Genomic DNA, 13,891 nt, shown 5'->3' on the forward strand with positions numbered 1-13,891 from the left:
GGGGGAGGGAGGGGGGAGGCAGGGAAATTCAGGGGACATGGTGCTTTAAAGGAAACCTGGGGATTGGGCCATGGAGGCTTTGCCGAGCAGCCTGGTGGGAGCACGTGACAGGCACGTTAAATACCCGAGAGCCAAGCAGATAAACTCCCTTGTTAGCCCGCTGTGGGGCCGAGGCCAGGCGGAGATAGTGGACGGGCTGGGAGGGGGGCTGTGTCGGTGGATCTGACAAACGACCCTCGGGGAAGGGGATTTGCACCAGATAGAAGCCCATTCCCTTTGTCTCACTGGACAGGTACCAGGCTGCATCTCTAGGAAGTTGTGCCTGCCCTGACTCAAAGGGAGAGCGAACAGGGATCACCCATCAGGTCCCTGCAGTATAGGGAACATGGCATACACAGCCACAGTCCTGAGCACCTCCACTGCAAGACAGTGGTGATATAGACTGAACCCAGCCCCACCTGCTCTCACCAACAAGCCCCAACTGCTTTCCCCCAGCTGGAGGGAGAACCCAGGAGTTCTGGCTCCCCCCTCCCCCCACACACACACCATGAAATCACACTCCCCTCCCAGCACTGGGGAGAGAACCCCTCCCTCCACTATTTCACTTTCCCCTGCCCACGAACAAACCCAGCCGCCACCATCCACTTTTTCCTCCTCCTTTTATTTGCACTTTCATTCCTTTAGCACGACTCGGAAACCACGGAGCAGGCCCCCGTTCACCGACCCCTGCCTTCGGCGTGGGGTTTAGGAACGTACGAAGGTCTCCACTTGTACAGAGGCTATATACAGGGGACAGAACAGCTTTCCTTAAACTGAGGCCTCAAACCCAGCCTGATCCAAGGTAGTTCCCTGTGTCGCTGCGGTCCACCCCCCGCCCCTGCTTTAGCTACATTTGGTTCCTTGGTTCTTTTGGCCAAGCAGAGAGTACACGTCCTTGGGCCCAGCTGCTTGGTTCCAGGGGCACGGTGGAAATCGATCAAATTGCTGCCAGCGTGAAGGGGGGGAGAACCAATTGTCCTTTAATGGGAGCAGACTCAAAGGCCTCGGTCTTTCATCCAGGGGAATCCAACAGCCAGAAAAGTCACTGATCAATCTGCTGGGTGGGAAAGAGCAGAATCTGCCTCACCCCACCCCAACCACAAACAGGCCTCGCTTTCAGATGGAGTTTGCCAGCTGAACTTGGAGGTGCGGCTGTCTGGATTTTCGTCCAGGCATGCAGGCGTTGAAGGTGACGCCTTGATCCACCTGAGGCAGTGTTATTAACTCGCTGCAGCCACTCGTGGGCTGGGGATTTGCTCCCCCAATCTTCCTCCCAGAATCCACTGCAATTTTTAGAGTCCACAGCCAGGAAAAACTGCTCAGTCAATTTCTGGTGCAATGGCTGCTTTTCTTTGTCAAAGGAGTCAGAAATCCCAAAAGACCATCCCCACCCACCCACGGGGGCCTGAAATAAGCAAAGCCATCGCATGTGTGAGGAGATTCCAACCGGTGGATTTCAGCACCCCTATGAGAGTTTCACCTTTGTTTCAAAACCTTTGTCCTGTTTAAACAGCCCAACTGGGTAAATAAACGCAAAAGCACAGAAGGTTTGACAAAATAAATAAAGCAGCACAAAATAAGGAAAAGTCTCAGACCAAAAAAAATATTAACAACTCGGCACCATGGGCTTCTGGTTGGAACTGGCCTCTCATTTACAACGGCCCTTCTCTCGCCATTAACAGGAGATCAAACAGGCGACTGGATTTTAGCAGGAGCTTGGACAGGACTCTGATCACAAAGCCAGGAAGGGGAAAGACTTTGTTTACCTCCCAAAGATACATTAGGCCCTACGATAACAACGCCGCTAGAATTTTTGGAAACTTGAGTAAAGAATTTGGGGTTGATCCAGCTAAAAATCAATCAGATTGCTAAGGGGAGGAAGGGGCTCTGGTGAGCTGGTTTGGGTGGCTAAAATTCTCCTGCCCTTACAGCTAATGACAGCTGAGATTTCCAAGTGCAATCAGCCAGTATGAGCACTCCCCGCAAAACACCGTGAGAGCTGATTTCAGGAATGGGATGCCAGGATCTGACTCACACTTTAAATATTGAGATCCCTACGGATTTTTAAAGCAAAAAAACACCCACACTTTCTATGGAGCAATTCTGAAATCGGGATTTTTGTCCCGTTTGCCAGCTCAGCAGGTGAAACTGACTAGGCAAAAGAGTGACATTAACCCGGAGCGGTTGACCCAGAGAGAAATACCACCAAGTGGAAACTGGATCAATTCAAAATTCCTTCAGGTTTAATGATCTCAAGTGTCAGCAGCCTAAGCGAGGGGAGGAGAACAGAAGATGGGGCCCTGTTCCTGCTCCGGCCACTGCAGAACGGCAAGTCAGAGCACTCACTGCCCCAATTCTACTGACTCTGGTGGAGCAAAGAGTTTGCAGCAATTGCCTCTCCACTGATGATTTTAAACATACCAGGGTGTTTTCAAACCCAACACACAGCCCTTTAAACATACCAGGGTGTTTTCAAACCCAACACACAGCCCTTTAAACATACCAGGGTGTTTTCAAACCCAACACACAGCCCTTTAAACATACCAGGGTGTTTTCAAACCCAACACACAGCCCTTTAAACATACCAGGGTGTTTTCAAACCCAACACACAGCCCTTTAAACATACCAGGGTGTTTTCAAACCCAACACACAGCCCTTTAAACATACCAGGGTGTTTTCAAACCCAACACACAGCCCTTTCTCTCTAGGGTGAATCTGGCTCAGTTTCCAAAGGAGACGTACACCAGGCTCTTAGGAAAGGTGAATCTAATGTGTAAGAAGGAACAAGACTGGATCCTAACTTTCTCCCAGGAGGCCCGCAAACCAACCAGATCTCAGCATTGGTTAGGAAAATGCCTCAGGCTAATGGCCAAATAGCATCAAACTATCCCAGGTGCTGGAGAATATAAAGCCTTCGCCAGTTACAACCCGATGGCTTTTGGGACAGGAGTGATGAAGTATCAGATCCCCGACTGCTCTGAGAGGGCGTGTGAGTCACTCACTCGGTAAACCGTTTCCCATTGCTTCTGAGAAACCCATAGCTATGGCAGCCTCCCAGCTGAGACTGTGCAAAGGCTGAAACACGGCAAGGAGAAACGGCTTCGTAGCTTTCACCCAAGCCCAGTCAATGGAGGTCAAAAAGCAGCCCAGGGAGCTAAAAGCAGCAGTTCTGAGGCAAAGCATGGCTGGATCCACATTTGAAAACTGCCACCTGCAGCCCTTTGCGTCATTTAAATCCAGGGAAACAGACAATGGAAGATTCCGAGCGGGTGGAACAGGGAGTCAAGCCGCATACGCGGGCGGAGATTCAAAGACAACCAACTTCCATTCAGCAAATGAGAATTTGAGAGACTTTTTGATGCATAAAAGGCAATGTTTAAAGAGCTCCAATTTCTCCAGGGAGCCGAGCATGGCAGGTGTTGATCTCTGGGGAAAATTTAGCTCTTCTTTTGGCACCTACATAGACATGGATATCTTTAGAGGTGCTGGCTCTCATTTTGGATGCTGAAGCCCAGATTGTATTGAGCCAAGTACTTAGATACCTTTGAGGATCCGGGCCTGAGACCATGGCAATCTGCCCCTCCTGACCTCTTTGGCAAAACGCTTCCTCCACGGGCGAGTGCCCCCTCTTGGTGTAGCTGCTAAGATTAATTCCCTTTCTGGCCACAATTTAGAGGCAGAATCGGAATCTGGTCAGTTTCCAATCAAGTCCAAAGCAACTCCCTCTTCTGCAGCTCTGCGGCAGTCACAATGGTCATTCTTTGCGGTTTTACCACCTCAATTTTCCTCTGTTTACCAAAAAACCCAAACCAATCTCACCTATGGCAAATAAACACCGGATCCGAAAGCCCAGCCCAGAGCGATTTTAGCCCTGACAGACACAGTGAAAGTTTCGCTGTGAGGCTGGAATGGACTAGATGCAAGAATAGGCCACTGATTCTCAGTTGATGGAAATCAGGGTTGCTCTGTTGTCTTCTCCAGCTTGGAGATCTGGTCCACCGCACTTTCAAACTCACAGAGGAAAATATTTTTCCTCCCTCTACCATTTCAGCTCAGGGCCTATCAATAGCAAGTTAGTAGGCAAGTCAGGGAGTGGTTTTGGATCCCCGGTCAGCGTGTTTGCATCATTTAAATAGAGTGCGGGGTGGGGGGTGGGGGGGGAGAAAATGGAAGGTTATGAGTGATCCTGTCAAGTTAAAAAGTCTGGCTCGCTTTTGCAGGGAGCAGCTGGGAACAGATTTCGCCAGGCCCTCGAACGAACCCTCTTCTGGCTAGTTTTAGAAAAGAGACTCCCCATTTCTTTGTCTTGATCAGAAGATCCTAACCTTGGTAATAAGGATGGAGGTGTCCATAGATCCAAGCGTGACCCACCACCACCCTCCTCCAACAGTGACCTACAGAAACCCCTGCCCACTCAAAGGAAGCGGCACAAATCACCGGAGTTTGTCCGAGACACAGCGGCACCACCGGCCGCTTTCTTGTTTCCTCACGCTGGGCGCTCGAGGAAGCGTCCCGCCGGGGCGGCTCTGATCTAGGCCCAAAGTGGCAGGGCAGGGCTTTGTGTGTGTTTGTTCGGGGCTAGGCTATTGTGGGAGCTGCCCGGGGGGCACGGGAAAGGCCGATGAAAGCGATCGGTACTGCCCCCCATGGGCTACAAGGAGCACGCCCATGATGGGGGTCAGCTGAGCGGACTCTCCCACGACGGGCTGTAGGGGGAGCATGTGCTGCGTCCATTCTGCCAGACACAGGGATCAGGCGCCATCTCAGCATTGGCAAGACAGTGGGGCCAATATCAGATGGGGAGGATCTGCCTGGCAACCCCATGGGGCATTGCTGCCTGGCAACCCTATAGCCACCCCTGCTGGGAAGGTCTAGAACCTGATTTTAAGATTTGGCCAATGCACCATCCAGGTTAGAGTCCAGCTCGCTCCCTTTCCAGGAGCTGCGTCCGGCTCCCTGCCAGGAGGAGGGACAGGGGATTTGCAAGACACCAGAGCGAGGAAGAATACGGTGTTTTAAAGCCCTTGCTTTGCGGAGGCAGCCAAAGGAGGGAAGACACCCACACGGGTCCCATTTTTTAAATCCTGAGCAGTGGCGCGTTGGGGATTCAAGCCAACCAACATCGCTCTCAAAGAGACGAGCTGCCCAGAACCAAACGCCTTTTAGCGCGGGCCACTCACGTTGCGACCCAGAGAGCTCTGGGGCCACTAACGAGCCTGGTGCAAGGCTGCTACCGCAGCTCGTCAGCTCGTCAGCCAAGGGGTGCAAAACTGACCAGGGCCGGGCTGATGTAATTCAGTAGCTGGGACTGTGACTGACATGGAAGTTAACCTGGTGGGATGGGCCAGTCCCTTGTGCTCCACAACTGATGGACTGGGGCATCCAGCTGCGAGGCAGCGGACATAGGGGCTAGGCCACCAGCCCAGAGAAGCATCAATGGCTGACACAGATCCTCTGTTACCAGCCCGGAATCGATTTCTCCCCTAGGCATGGCACATCAGCGGGGGGGAGGGTTCGAGGAGCTCTGTCTGGGGGACGGGGCTTCCATCAGTGCAGCCTCTGGCCAGGCCGATCTCTGTCCACACCCGAGATGGGGATTTCCCACGCGCCGGAGACACGCTCACAGAGATTCACTTCATCTGCCAATCCCTCTGCTAAAGGCTACAGACCAACTCTGGAGATCCCCCAGATGACCGGAAAGATCCCTCCTGGACTGGCACTAGGAGGACATCCAGTCCCTCTCCCCACACTCCCCACCTTGGCCCTCAGGGACCTCACAAGCCAGAGCTTTCCTGGTACAGCACAGCACTCTCCTAGCCTGACGCGTGCTCCCCCGTGTCTATCTCTGCAGATCGATAGAGCAGCAAGGGTCTGTTGGATCCAGAACCTCGGGATGGGGTTCTCAGAGCCACACCTCAGGTCTTTCCCATGGACAACTCCTGGCCTGGACTCAGACCTGCAAACCCCAGCTGCACTTGGTTTCTGGTGAGTGGACAGTGACCTCTAGCGGCCCGGGAGCTTTTCTACCAGGACGGGAAAAGGCACCTGTTTTCTGTTTTTTGCGTGTGTTTCAACAGGACCTACAGTAAATCCTCTCCTCTGCTACGGCACAGCCAGCTCTCTGCTTCGTCACACTCTTCTGTCTTAGAGACTCTAAATCCCACCACGGCTGCATTACCAGACTTCCTATATTCCAAGATCCAGGCTCTGTGTACAGAGGGGCAGGTATCAGGAAGGGGAAATAGACGTAGCCAGGCAACCCAGCACAGATGCTGATTTAGCGGGTGGATCTCTGAGCGAAGTTAAGGCCAATGTAGAAGGATGCGACTAAAACAAAAAGGCATCAGAGACGAGATCTCAGATGAACAAGCCCAGCTCTCCTCTGGGCAGTGGTGAAGGGGAAAGAGGACGTTCAGAAGACGGCTTTGTCAGCGGGAGAAATTCCCAGATCGGCGTATCTGACGCAGACCGCTTCGGCCAGGCACCACTTCCGATCCCGTGTCGCGGAAACGAGCGAGGGTCTGATCCAGAGTAGCTCCAGATTGACATCGGCCCAGCCGAGATCACATCCCACTTCCAGGCCGGCCAGCAGTGGATCTCATGCCCTGCTGACATCTCTCAAGACCACAGTGTCCGAACATGCCAACGCCAACCCGCCACAGCGTAATGAGGCGCAAGCAAGAGAAACGGGTTTGTTCGTGGGCCCTCCACCCTGCCTCTCCCCCCACTGGTATGGATCCCGCCCCAGAAGTCAATTCACATGTGGACAGGTCTTGCCTCTTTTCTGTTAGCAGCTGATCCCTTGTTAAAAGCAGGAATGGCAGACTCGTCTGACCGGAGATCTCAATCTGCCCAAAATGGTTGGCTTTACATCAAGCAAATCTGGGGCGCAACTGGGATCCATTAGCCCAGAGAGGCGGCTTACGAGCCATCGGAGATCACTCTCGGGTTGTTTGATGCACTAGGATCCCAGAGTCCTGCCCCTTTGCATCACGGGAGCCAACGTCTGTTCTTCCTCCAAAGCGCAGAATTAATTCCACTTGATCTTTTCGTTGGAGGAGGAAACATACCACAACTGGGCAAGCTGGTTTAAAAGGCAACCAGCCGAGTTCTGGGTCTGTTTCAAGAGGCTCCAAAGCGGAACAGAAAAGAGCACACAAATCCCAGCAGTTAAGAGCCTTGGCGCTTGACGTAGCATCTGAATATGTGCAGAGAGGAGGTGGAATTCCTCCTGGGGGATGCACCGCAGCTTTGGGCAGCGATGCGGTTGGAGGCCACGGCGGCAGTGGGGAAGGAAAACAAAAATCGGATCCACTAATGCACATAAAAGAAAAAGGCACCAGAGTCCAAGTAGCCGATCCTGGTTGGGTCTCTGAAGGATCTTCCACGGGGATGGATTTTCCAAAAAGATCACTGAAATCAGAAGGGGCTGGTAGGAGGGGAACCCATTGAGAAGGGCGGATCCTGCTAGTTCCAGGAAGGATCTTGGAGATCATTAAATCTGAGGGGGAGCGTTGAAGGGGATCTAACGGGGAGGGAGATATTCTAGTTGGTCTGTGATGGGTCTTCCAAAGAAATAATTTAAATTAGAAAAGATGCCAGTGGAAAGGTCAGATCCTGGCTGGTCCATGAAGGATCTTCCAAGGAGATCATTAGAAAGGATCCAGGGCAAGGAATCCCTCTGGGTTGACCTGTGTGGGTCTCAAGGAGGCTACCAGAACAGGCCGTGGCGGGAGGATTGAGGGGGTTCTGATTCCCAGCGGGTCACGAGACGGCCGGGGACTCTGCGGCCGCCTCGTCCCCCTCCTCGGAGTCCCAGACCTCGGACTGCAGGTAGTCAGCGAAGAGGGCTTTGGCCCGGTGCAGCACCTTGGACAGATTGTGCCGGCGCACCAGGCGGTCGAAGTGCATGGCCAGCTCGTTGTAGTCCATGTTGTTCTTCATGATGTGGTCCCGGTGCTCCAGCAGGATGGCCAGGCAGAGGAAGAGCATGAAGGGGTTGCCTTTGCCGAATTCCTGCGGCGGAGGCAAGCTCACAGCAGCAGGGGCGGCGGGGGACGGGGCAGCGGAGAGGAGGCTGCTGGGCGGGGAGGGCGGCGTGTTGCCTGCCAAATCTCCCTTCTCCTCTGGCAGGCTCTCCCTGCCGGGGAGAGGCGAGGGGGAGGAGGCGGAGTCTCGGGAGGGCGTGGGCGGAGTTAGGGGCCGGAAGGATGGTGCGGAGAAAGACTTGGTCATGGCTGGGAGTTGGAGCAAGGGGTCCTGCTCACCACAGAACTCCTCCTCTTCCTCCATCGAGCGCTGGAATCGAAACGAAGGCTCTTCCTCCGAGCTGTCCTCGCGGGCGCTGTAGTACTTGAATTCTCCAAAGCTGGATTGCTTCAATAAGGTCTTCGGCTCCAGGCAAGGCTGGTCTCCGGGTTCCTCCAAGCAGGGCCGGTCCCCAGCCGCCTCGAAGCTACAGGTGGGCCGCAGCATGTGGCGCTGGCGGACGGGCTGGCTGGTCTCGCCAGGCCTGGCCGGCTGCCCCACCAGCTCCACCTCCTTCTCCGGAGGGTCCGGCGGCAAAGAGCTCCATGTTATCTCCAGCATCCGCAAGGCGTCCTCAAAAGCAAACTCCCGCTTCAGCTCCAGCAGCAGCCAGCGGTAGCAGAAGAAGAAGTCGTCGGCGCCCCTGGAGAGGAGGTAGGCGTAGAACTCGGGGTCCGAGTGCTGGAGCAGGAGCTTGAGGTGGGAGAATTTGAGGGACATCACCTCGCCGTCCACCTGGAAGTTGCCTTCCAGGCGCTTCATGATGCCGCAGAAGCAGATGAAGGCGTGGGCCTCGTTGTCCATGACGGCCAGGATGGGCGAGGCGATGTCGCTCATGCCCTGGCAGTAGGAGATCTGCGGGTGGGTGACGGCGTAGGTGGTCAGCAAGTCGTGTAGGGCGGTCAGGTGCGGGTTGTCCTCCGAGCCGGCGTAATAGGGGTGGGTGCGGTCGGTGCGGAGAACGTCCTTGAGGACGTTGCTGCGGATGAAGTCCAGGTCTTCGGGGCTGGCCCGCTCCATCCATTGGCCCTTCAGCTGCTCGTACTCCCTCGTCTTGCGCTTCATGTAGTTCATCCGCTCCTGGCCCGTCAGCCCGTCGGGGTAGACGTTCAGCAGGTAGCGCCACACCACCTAGGAGGCAGGGAGAGGGGCATCAGTGGCAGACGTCCCACCATCATCATCCCATCGTGCTGCAGGCACTCCCCTCCCGCAGCCAGGAGAGAACCCAGGAATCCTGGCTCCCAACACCCCCTCCCCAGAGGCTCACCTTCCGCAGCGAGGGCTCCACGCCGCCGTGGTAGATGCGCAGACGCAGCTCCTCCGGCCGGCTCAGCTGCCCCTCGTGGTTCAGGTAGGTGTGGAACTCAGAGTCGCTGAGTGGCGGTTTGAACGGCTTCACGTCCTCCCCATAGGACCAGCTAAGAGCCTGCTGGACCTTCGACAGCGTCCGGCCCACCTAGGTGGAGAGACGGCGTCACCACCAGAGTCCACCTCAGAACAAGGCATGGCGGATGCAGGGGAGGGGGGGGGGTAAAGCAGGATCCTCCCCATTGTATGGGAGGGAAACTGAGGCACAGGAGCAAGTGGGGGAGGTCCAGGCAGTAGGAGACTTCATTAGACCATGACGATCCTAACCCGGGGACAACACAGCTGTGACCAGCCCCCAGAAGAAGTGTGCAGGAGAATGGGAGCCAGGACTCCTGTGTTCTATCCCCAGCTCTGCGAGGGGAGGGGTCTAGTGGCTAGAGTAAGGGGGCTGGGAGCCAGGACTCCTGGGTTCTTTCCTGAACCCTTTTCCAGCCAAGTAGCTCAGTGTGCTTCCTAGCTGAACCACCCCAGCCCCCTCCCCTTCCCCCGACCCACCTGGGAGATGATGGACTGGGTGAAAGGCAGCGCGGCTGCCGCCAGAGACCGCTTGTCCACCAGGAGCAGGTCGGTGCTGATGACATCTTTGGGGCTGATGATGTCCCAGTCCTCCAGCAGGGGGCCTGAGGGAGCCCACAACACAGTTAGCAGGTTCTAGCCCAGCTCCGGGAAGCAAGTGGGTCCAGTGGTTACAGCAGGACGGGGGTTGGGAGCCAGGACTCTTGTGTTCTCTCCTCAGCTCTGAGATGGGAGTGGGGTCTAGTGGTTAGAGCGGGAGGGGGGGGGGGGGGCTGGGAGCCAGAACTCCTGGGTTCTCTCCTCAGCTCTGAGATGGGAGTGGGGTCTAGTGGTTAGAGCGGGAGGGGGGGGGGGGGGCTGGGAGCCGGGACTCCTGGGTCCCTAGCCCTGCTGCAGTGACTCACTGTCTTCCGAAGGCTTGATGTCTACGAGGAGCTGCAGGTAGGGCTTGGAGGCGTTGGCGAAGGCTGTGGCCAGGTCCCAGTCCGACAGCAGCGATAGGTACGTCTCCTGGCCCTGCTTCTCTTGGCCCAGGTAGCTGATCCCAAAGTTCTTCTTCCTGGGTGAGGGGGAGGTAATCAGCTCCAACACACACAGGACAACAGCTCCCCATCCTTGGTGTGTCCCCCGGCACCTTTCAGGCTCCCCTGCCAGTACAGAATCCCGCACTCCTCTCCTGGGGTCCTGCCGGCCATACACCCCTCCTTCCTCTTGGGGTCCTTCATCAGTCGTGCAGAATCACCCCACTACTGTTTGGGGGCCTTTCACTGGCCAATCCAGCCTCCCTGCCTTCCCTCCTCTCTCAGGGTCCCCCATTAGTTCTTCGGAATTATCTGGCCCCCAAACCCTCTCTTCATCTCCTGGTTCTCAACAGCCTCAGATTCTTCACTAGCTCCTTCTTCAAGTCAGGATTTAATTCCCAGCCAAGCCCAGAAACAGAGTTGGGGCAGCACTGGGGAGAGAACCCAGGAGTCCTGGCTCTCAGCTCCCCTGCTCTAACCTCTAGACCCCTCTCCCCTCCCAGAGCCAGGCACAGATCCCAGGCGGCTGGGGCGGGACTCACCCGTTGAGGTCAAAGGCACGGATGAGGATGTGCTGCAGGACGTCCAGCGAGGTGATCTGGGGATCGACGGCGAAGCTGCGGAACTCGGGCTGCAGGAACCCCTCGCGCTTCTGGGGAGACAGGAGTGGAGTGAGCGCTGCCTAGGGGGGCAAGGCCCCGTGCCCCATTCCCCACCCCTCTGAGCCAGCCAGTCCTCTGCCCTGGAGCTGGAGGGGAGCCGGCACCACCTAGAGGGAAAAAGCCCCGGGTCATTTCCCGACACCCCTCCACTGTGCGGATCCCCCCACGTTTCTGTCGGAGATCTCCTCGGAGCCCTGGGAAGGGCAACGTCGCTGCACTCCTCCACACAGAAATCCTTCCTCCGCCCAGGCAGTCGAAGGCCTGAGTTACTGGGCGTTTCTTCTCCCTTCCTTGGCACCTGCCAACGGTGCCAGGTCTCCAGGCAGCCAGCCGGGCAGACCCGCGGGGCGCGAGATGCAGATGTCTGACCGTGCAGAAGGGGGAAGAGAGGCTGGCTCACGTCCCGCCGGAGCCGCCCTGGCTCTGACAGGGGCAACGAAGGAGAAAGAGGTGGGCCGTGGAGGGCACAAGGGCCAGCAGGACTCCGGGGTTCGCGGCCCGGCTCCGGGAGGGGAGCAGGATCCCGAGGGGTGGCGGATGCAGCGGAAGCTGCCCAAGGGGCGCCAGGCCGGCTCCATCCTCTCTGCGGTGCTCGGTGGTCCGGGCCAGGCAGCTCCGGCTCCTCGTGGGGGGGGGGAAGGGGCGCTCAGCTCTGCCCCTCCCCCCAACCTGGGCTCCCCACCCCGCGGGCGCCCTGCCCCCCTGGGGTCCCCTCTCTGCACCCCCTGACCCCGGGGTGCCCCTTTTAGCCATGCAGCGGGGGGGCCTGGCACGTGGGGGGCGGGGGTTGGGGCTCCCCGCCCCCCCTCGGGCCAGCGCCCACCCCTCCCCCACGGGACCCCCGAGCGCTCACCTTGACCCGGACCCGCACCACCTCTCGCTCCTCCTCCTCCTCCCGGGCCCCGCCCCCCGCCGCCGCCGCCATCCCGGGCCCCGGCCGGCTCCGCAGGGGGCGGGGGCGGAGTGGGGGAGGAGCCTCGCGCCGGACGGGACCGTTACGGCCCCGCCCCCAGGGGGAGGAGGGAGGCGGGGGTGAGGGGGGAGCCTCGCGCTGCGCCGCGCCGGGCGGAAGCCGGCTCGCGCCCGGCAGTTGAGGGAGGTGGGGGGAGGGGAGGCGGGGGAACCCCGCGTGACCCCGCTGCTACTTCCGCTTCCGGTTGGGACCCCCACAGCTCCGGCGCTGCTGACGTCATCGCCCTCTTAAAGAGCCAACGGGAGCGGCCGCGCCCCTCCCTCCCTCCGCGGGAGTCACATCCGGGGTCAACCGGAAATTCCCCCTCCCAAACGTGGGAGAAACAACATCTGGTTTAACCGGAAACAACGTATGACCGGGGGATACAACATCCGGGGTCAACCGGAAATACTCCTGCCATCGGTGAAAATAACATCCGGGGTCAACCGGAAATAGTCCCGCAACCAACGCGGGAGTAACGAGGCCGGTTCCGGGGGGGGAACTGGCGCTAGCGGCCCTGTGAGGCTCGTTCGGGTCAGAGGCACGTGCCCGCCCAATGGGGCCGCACCGGCGCTGGGTCAAGTCCAGGCGCCAGACCCACGTCGGCTGGGCCACCACAGCAGGCCGGAGCCATGGGCCACCGAGCCCCGCATCCTGCCTTGAGACAGTGGCCGGGCCAGGTGCCGACCAGGGACTGACCAGACCAGGCCAAGCATCCTCCCCCGGCCTTCGGGGCCAGCATCCAGCCGTCGGAGGTTTAGGGGCCCCCAGAGCAGGGGGGGTCACGTCCTGGACTATCTTGGAGGATAGCCATCGATGGACCTGGCCTCCTGGCCTTCAGTTGGGACAACTCAGCTGCCGCCCCCCTCCTGGGGGTGTCGACACCCAAGTCAGTCGGGACCAGTGTCACCCGCAGCAAGGCGGGAGCACAGGCTGGCTCTGCCCGCAGCGACATCGCCCGTGTGGGCGTCACTGGCACGACGCCGTCATATGGCTGCTGACAATAGCATCCAGTGACGACGTCAGCACCTCAAGGGAGCTGATGTCATAAGCAGGGAGGGGATGGGTTCTGCCCGCTCCCACATCACCGTCCAAACTGGGGCTGATGGCTCATCTGCGGTTTCCAGGTGCTGGCCCATCCTATGGCAAGTGGGGAGCCCAGGTCGTGTCTGTCTGAACTGAGCCAGGTCGTTCCTCCTGCTGACCAGGCTCTGGCTGTTCCTCTGCCCACATCTTGTCATGTTCACACACCCCACAAAGTCACAGGAACTCCCCCATCAACTGCCTCCTGATGCTGGCCGAGACGGTAGACCTGGAGGTACCAGCACATGGCTGGCACCAAGGGCCAATCCCTGTACGCCTGCCCTCCTGCAATGAGGAGGAAGCCCATGCGTGTTTCTCTAGAGCTTGTCTGGCTGTAGCCCTGATGATAAGCATCTGGTAGCAGCTGTTTCCACTGCTGTTCCTCTTTGCACACCCTGTCTGCGGCTCCACTAACACGGCAGACTTCCCTTTCAACCACCACCAGGTGCTGGCCAAGATTAATGACTTCCAGTGCCAGAGGGTCCCATGGTGATCGTCCATCTGACCTTCTGTGTAACACTAGCCAGAGGACTGCCCTGAGACAAGGCAGCCAGCCATCAGACCAACAGCAGCAAGCTCAACAGGGAGAGGGTGCTCTGCAACCATGGGGCCTATTTCCATTCCCTCGTTCTCTTGTGTCTCCCAGCACAATGTGAAGTGGGAATTTTCTGTAGTACATGTGCCTCAGTTTCCCTCTGTACTTGCTATCCAACAGGTGCCAA

The 13,891-nt window shown here is 57.8% G+C and overlaps 1 protein-coding gene across 1 annotated transcript; it reads right to left on the bottom strand.

Moving 5' to 3' along the window:
* Positions 1–621: 621 nt before the first annotated feature.
* On the bottom strand, positions 622–12,205 carry TBC1D25 (TBC1 domain family member 25). The gene is made up of 6 exons (XM_067552150.1): positions 11,988–12,205; positions 11,015–11,124; positions 10,356–10,510; positions 9,931–10,055; positions 9,335–9,523; positions 622–9,198 (listed from the first exon to the last, which is right to left on the bottom strand). The coding sequence occupies exons 1-6, from the start codon at positions 12,057–12,059 to the stop codon at positions 7,804–7,806; spliced, it is 2,046 nt and encodes a 681-aa protein (XP_067408251.1). The 5' UTR covers positions 12,060–12,205; the 3' UTR covers positions 622–7,803.
* Between the last annotated feature and the right edge of the window lie 1,686 nt (positions 12,206–13,891).

The sequence above is a fragment of the Emydura macquarii genome, unplaced genomic scaffold, assembly GCF_026122565.2.
Source record: "Emydura macquarii macquarii isolate MOO-44397 ecotype Brisbane River unplaced genomic scaffold, CSIRO-AGI_Emac_v2 contig_1386, whole genome shotgun sequence".
NCBI classification, from domain to species: Eukaryota; Metazoa; Chordata; order Testudines; family Chelidae; genus Emydura; species Emydura macquarii.

Coding starts and splice junctions, on each gene's coding strand:
- TBC1D25 (XM_067552150.1), bottom strand. CDS start 12,059: ATGGCGGCGGCGGCGGGGGGCGGGGCCCGGGAGGAGGAGGAGGAGCGA. Junction 10,056..10,355: donor CATCAAGCCTTCGGAAGACA/GTGAGTCACTGC, acceptor GGGCTCCCTCAG/GCCCCCTGCTGGAGGACTGG. Junction 9,199..9,334: donor TGGAGCCCTCGCTGCGGAAG/GTGAGCCTCTGG, acceptor CCTGCCTCCTAG/GTGGTGTGGCGCTACCTGCT.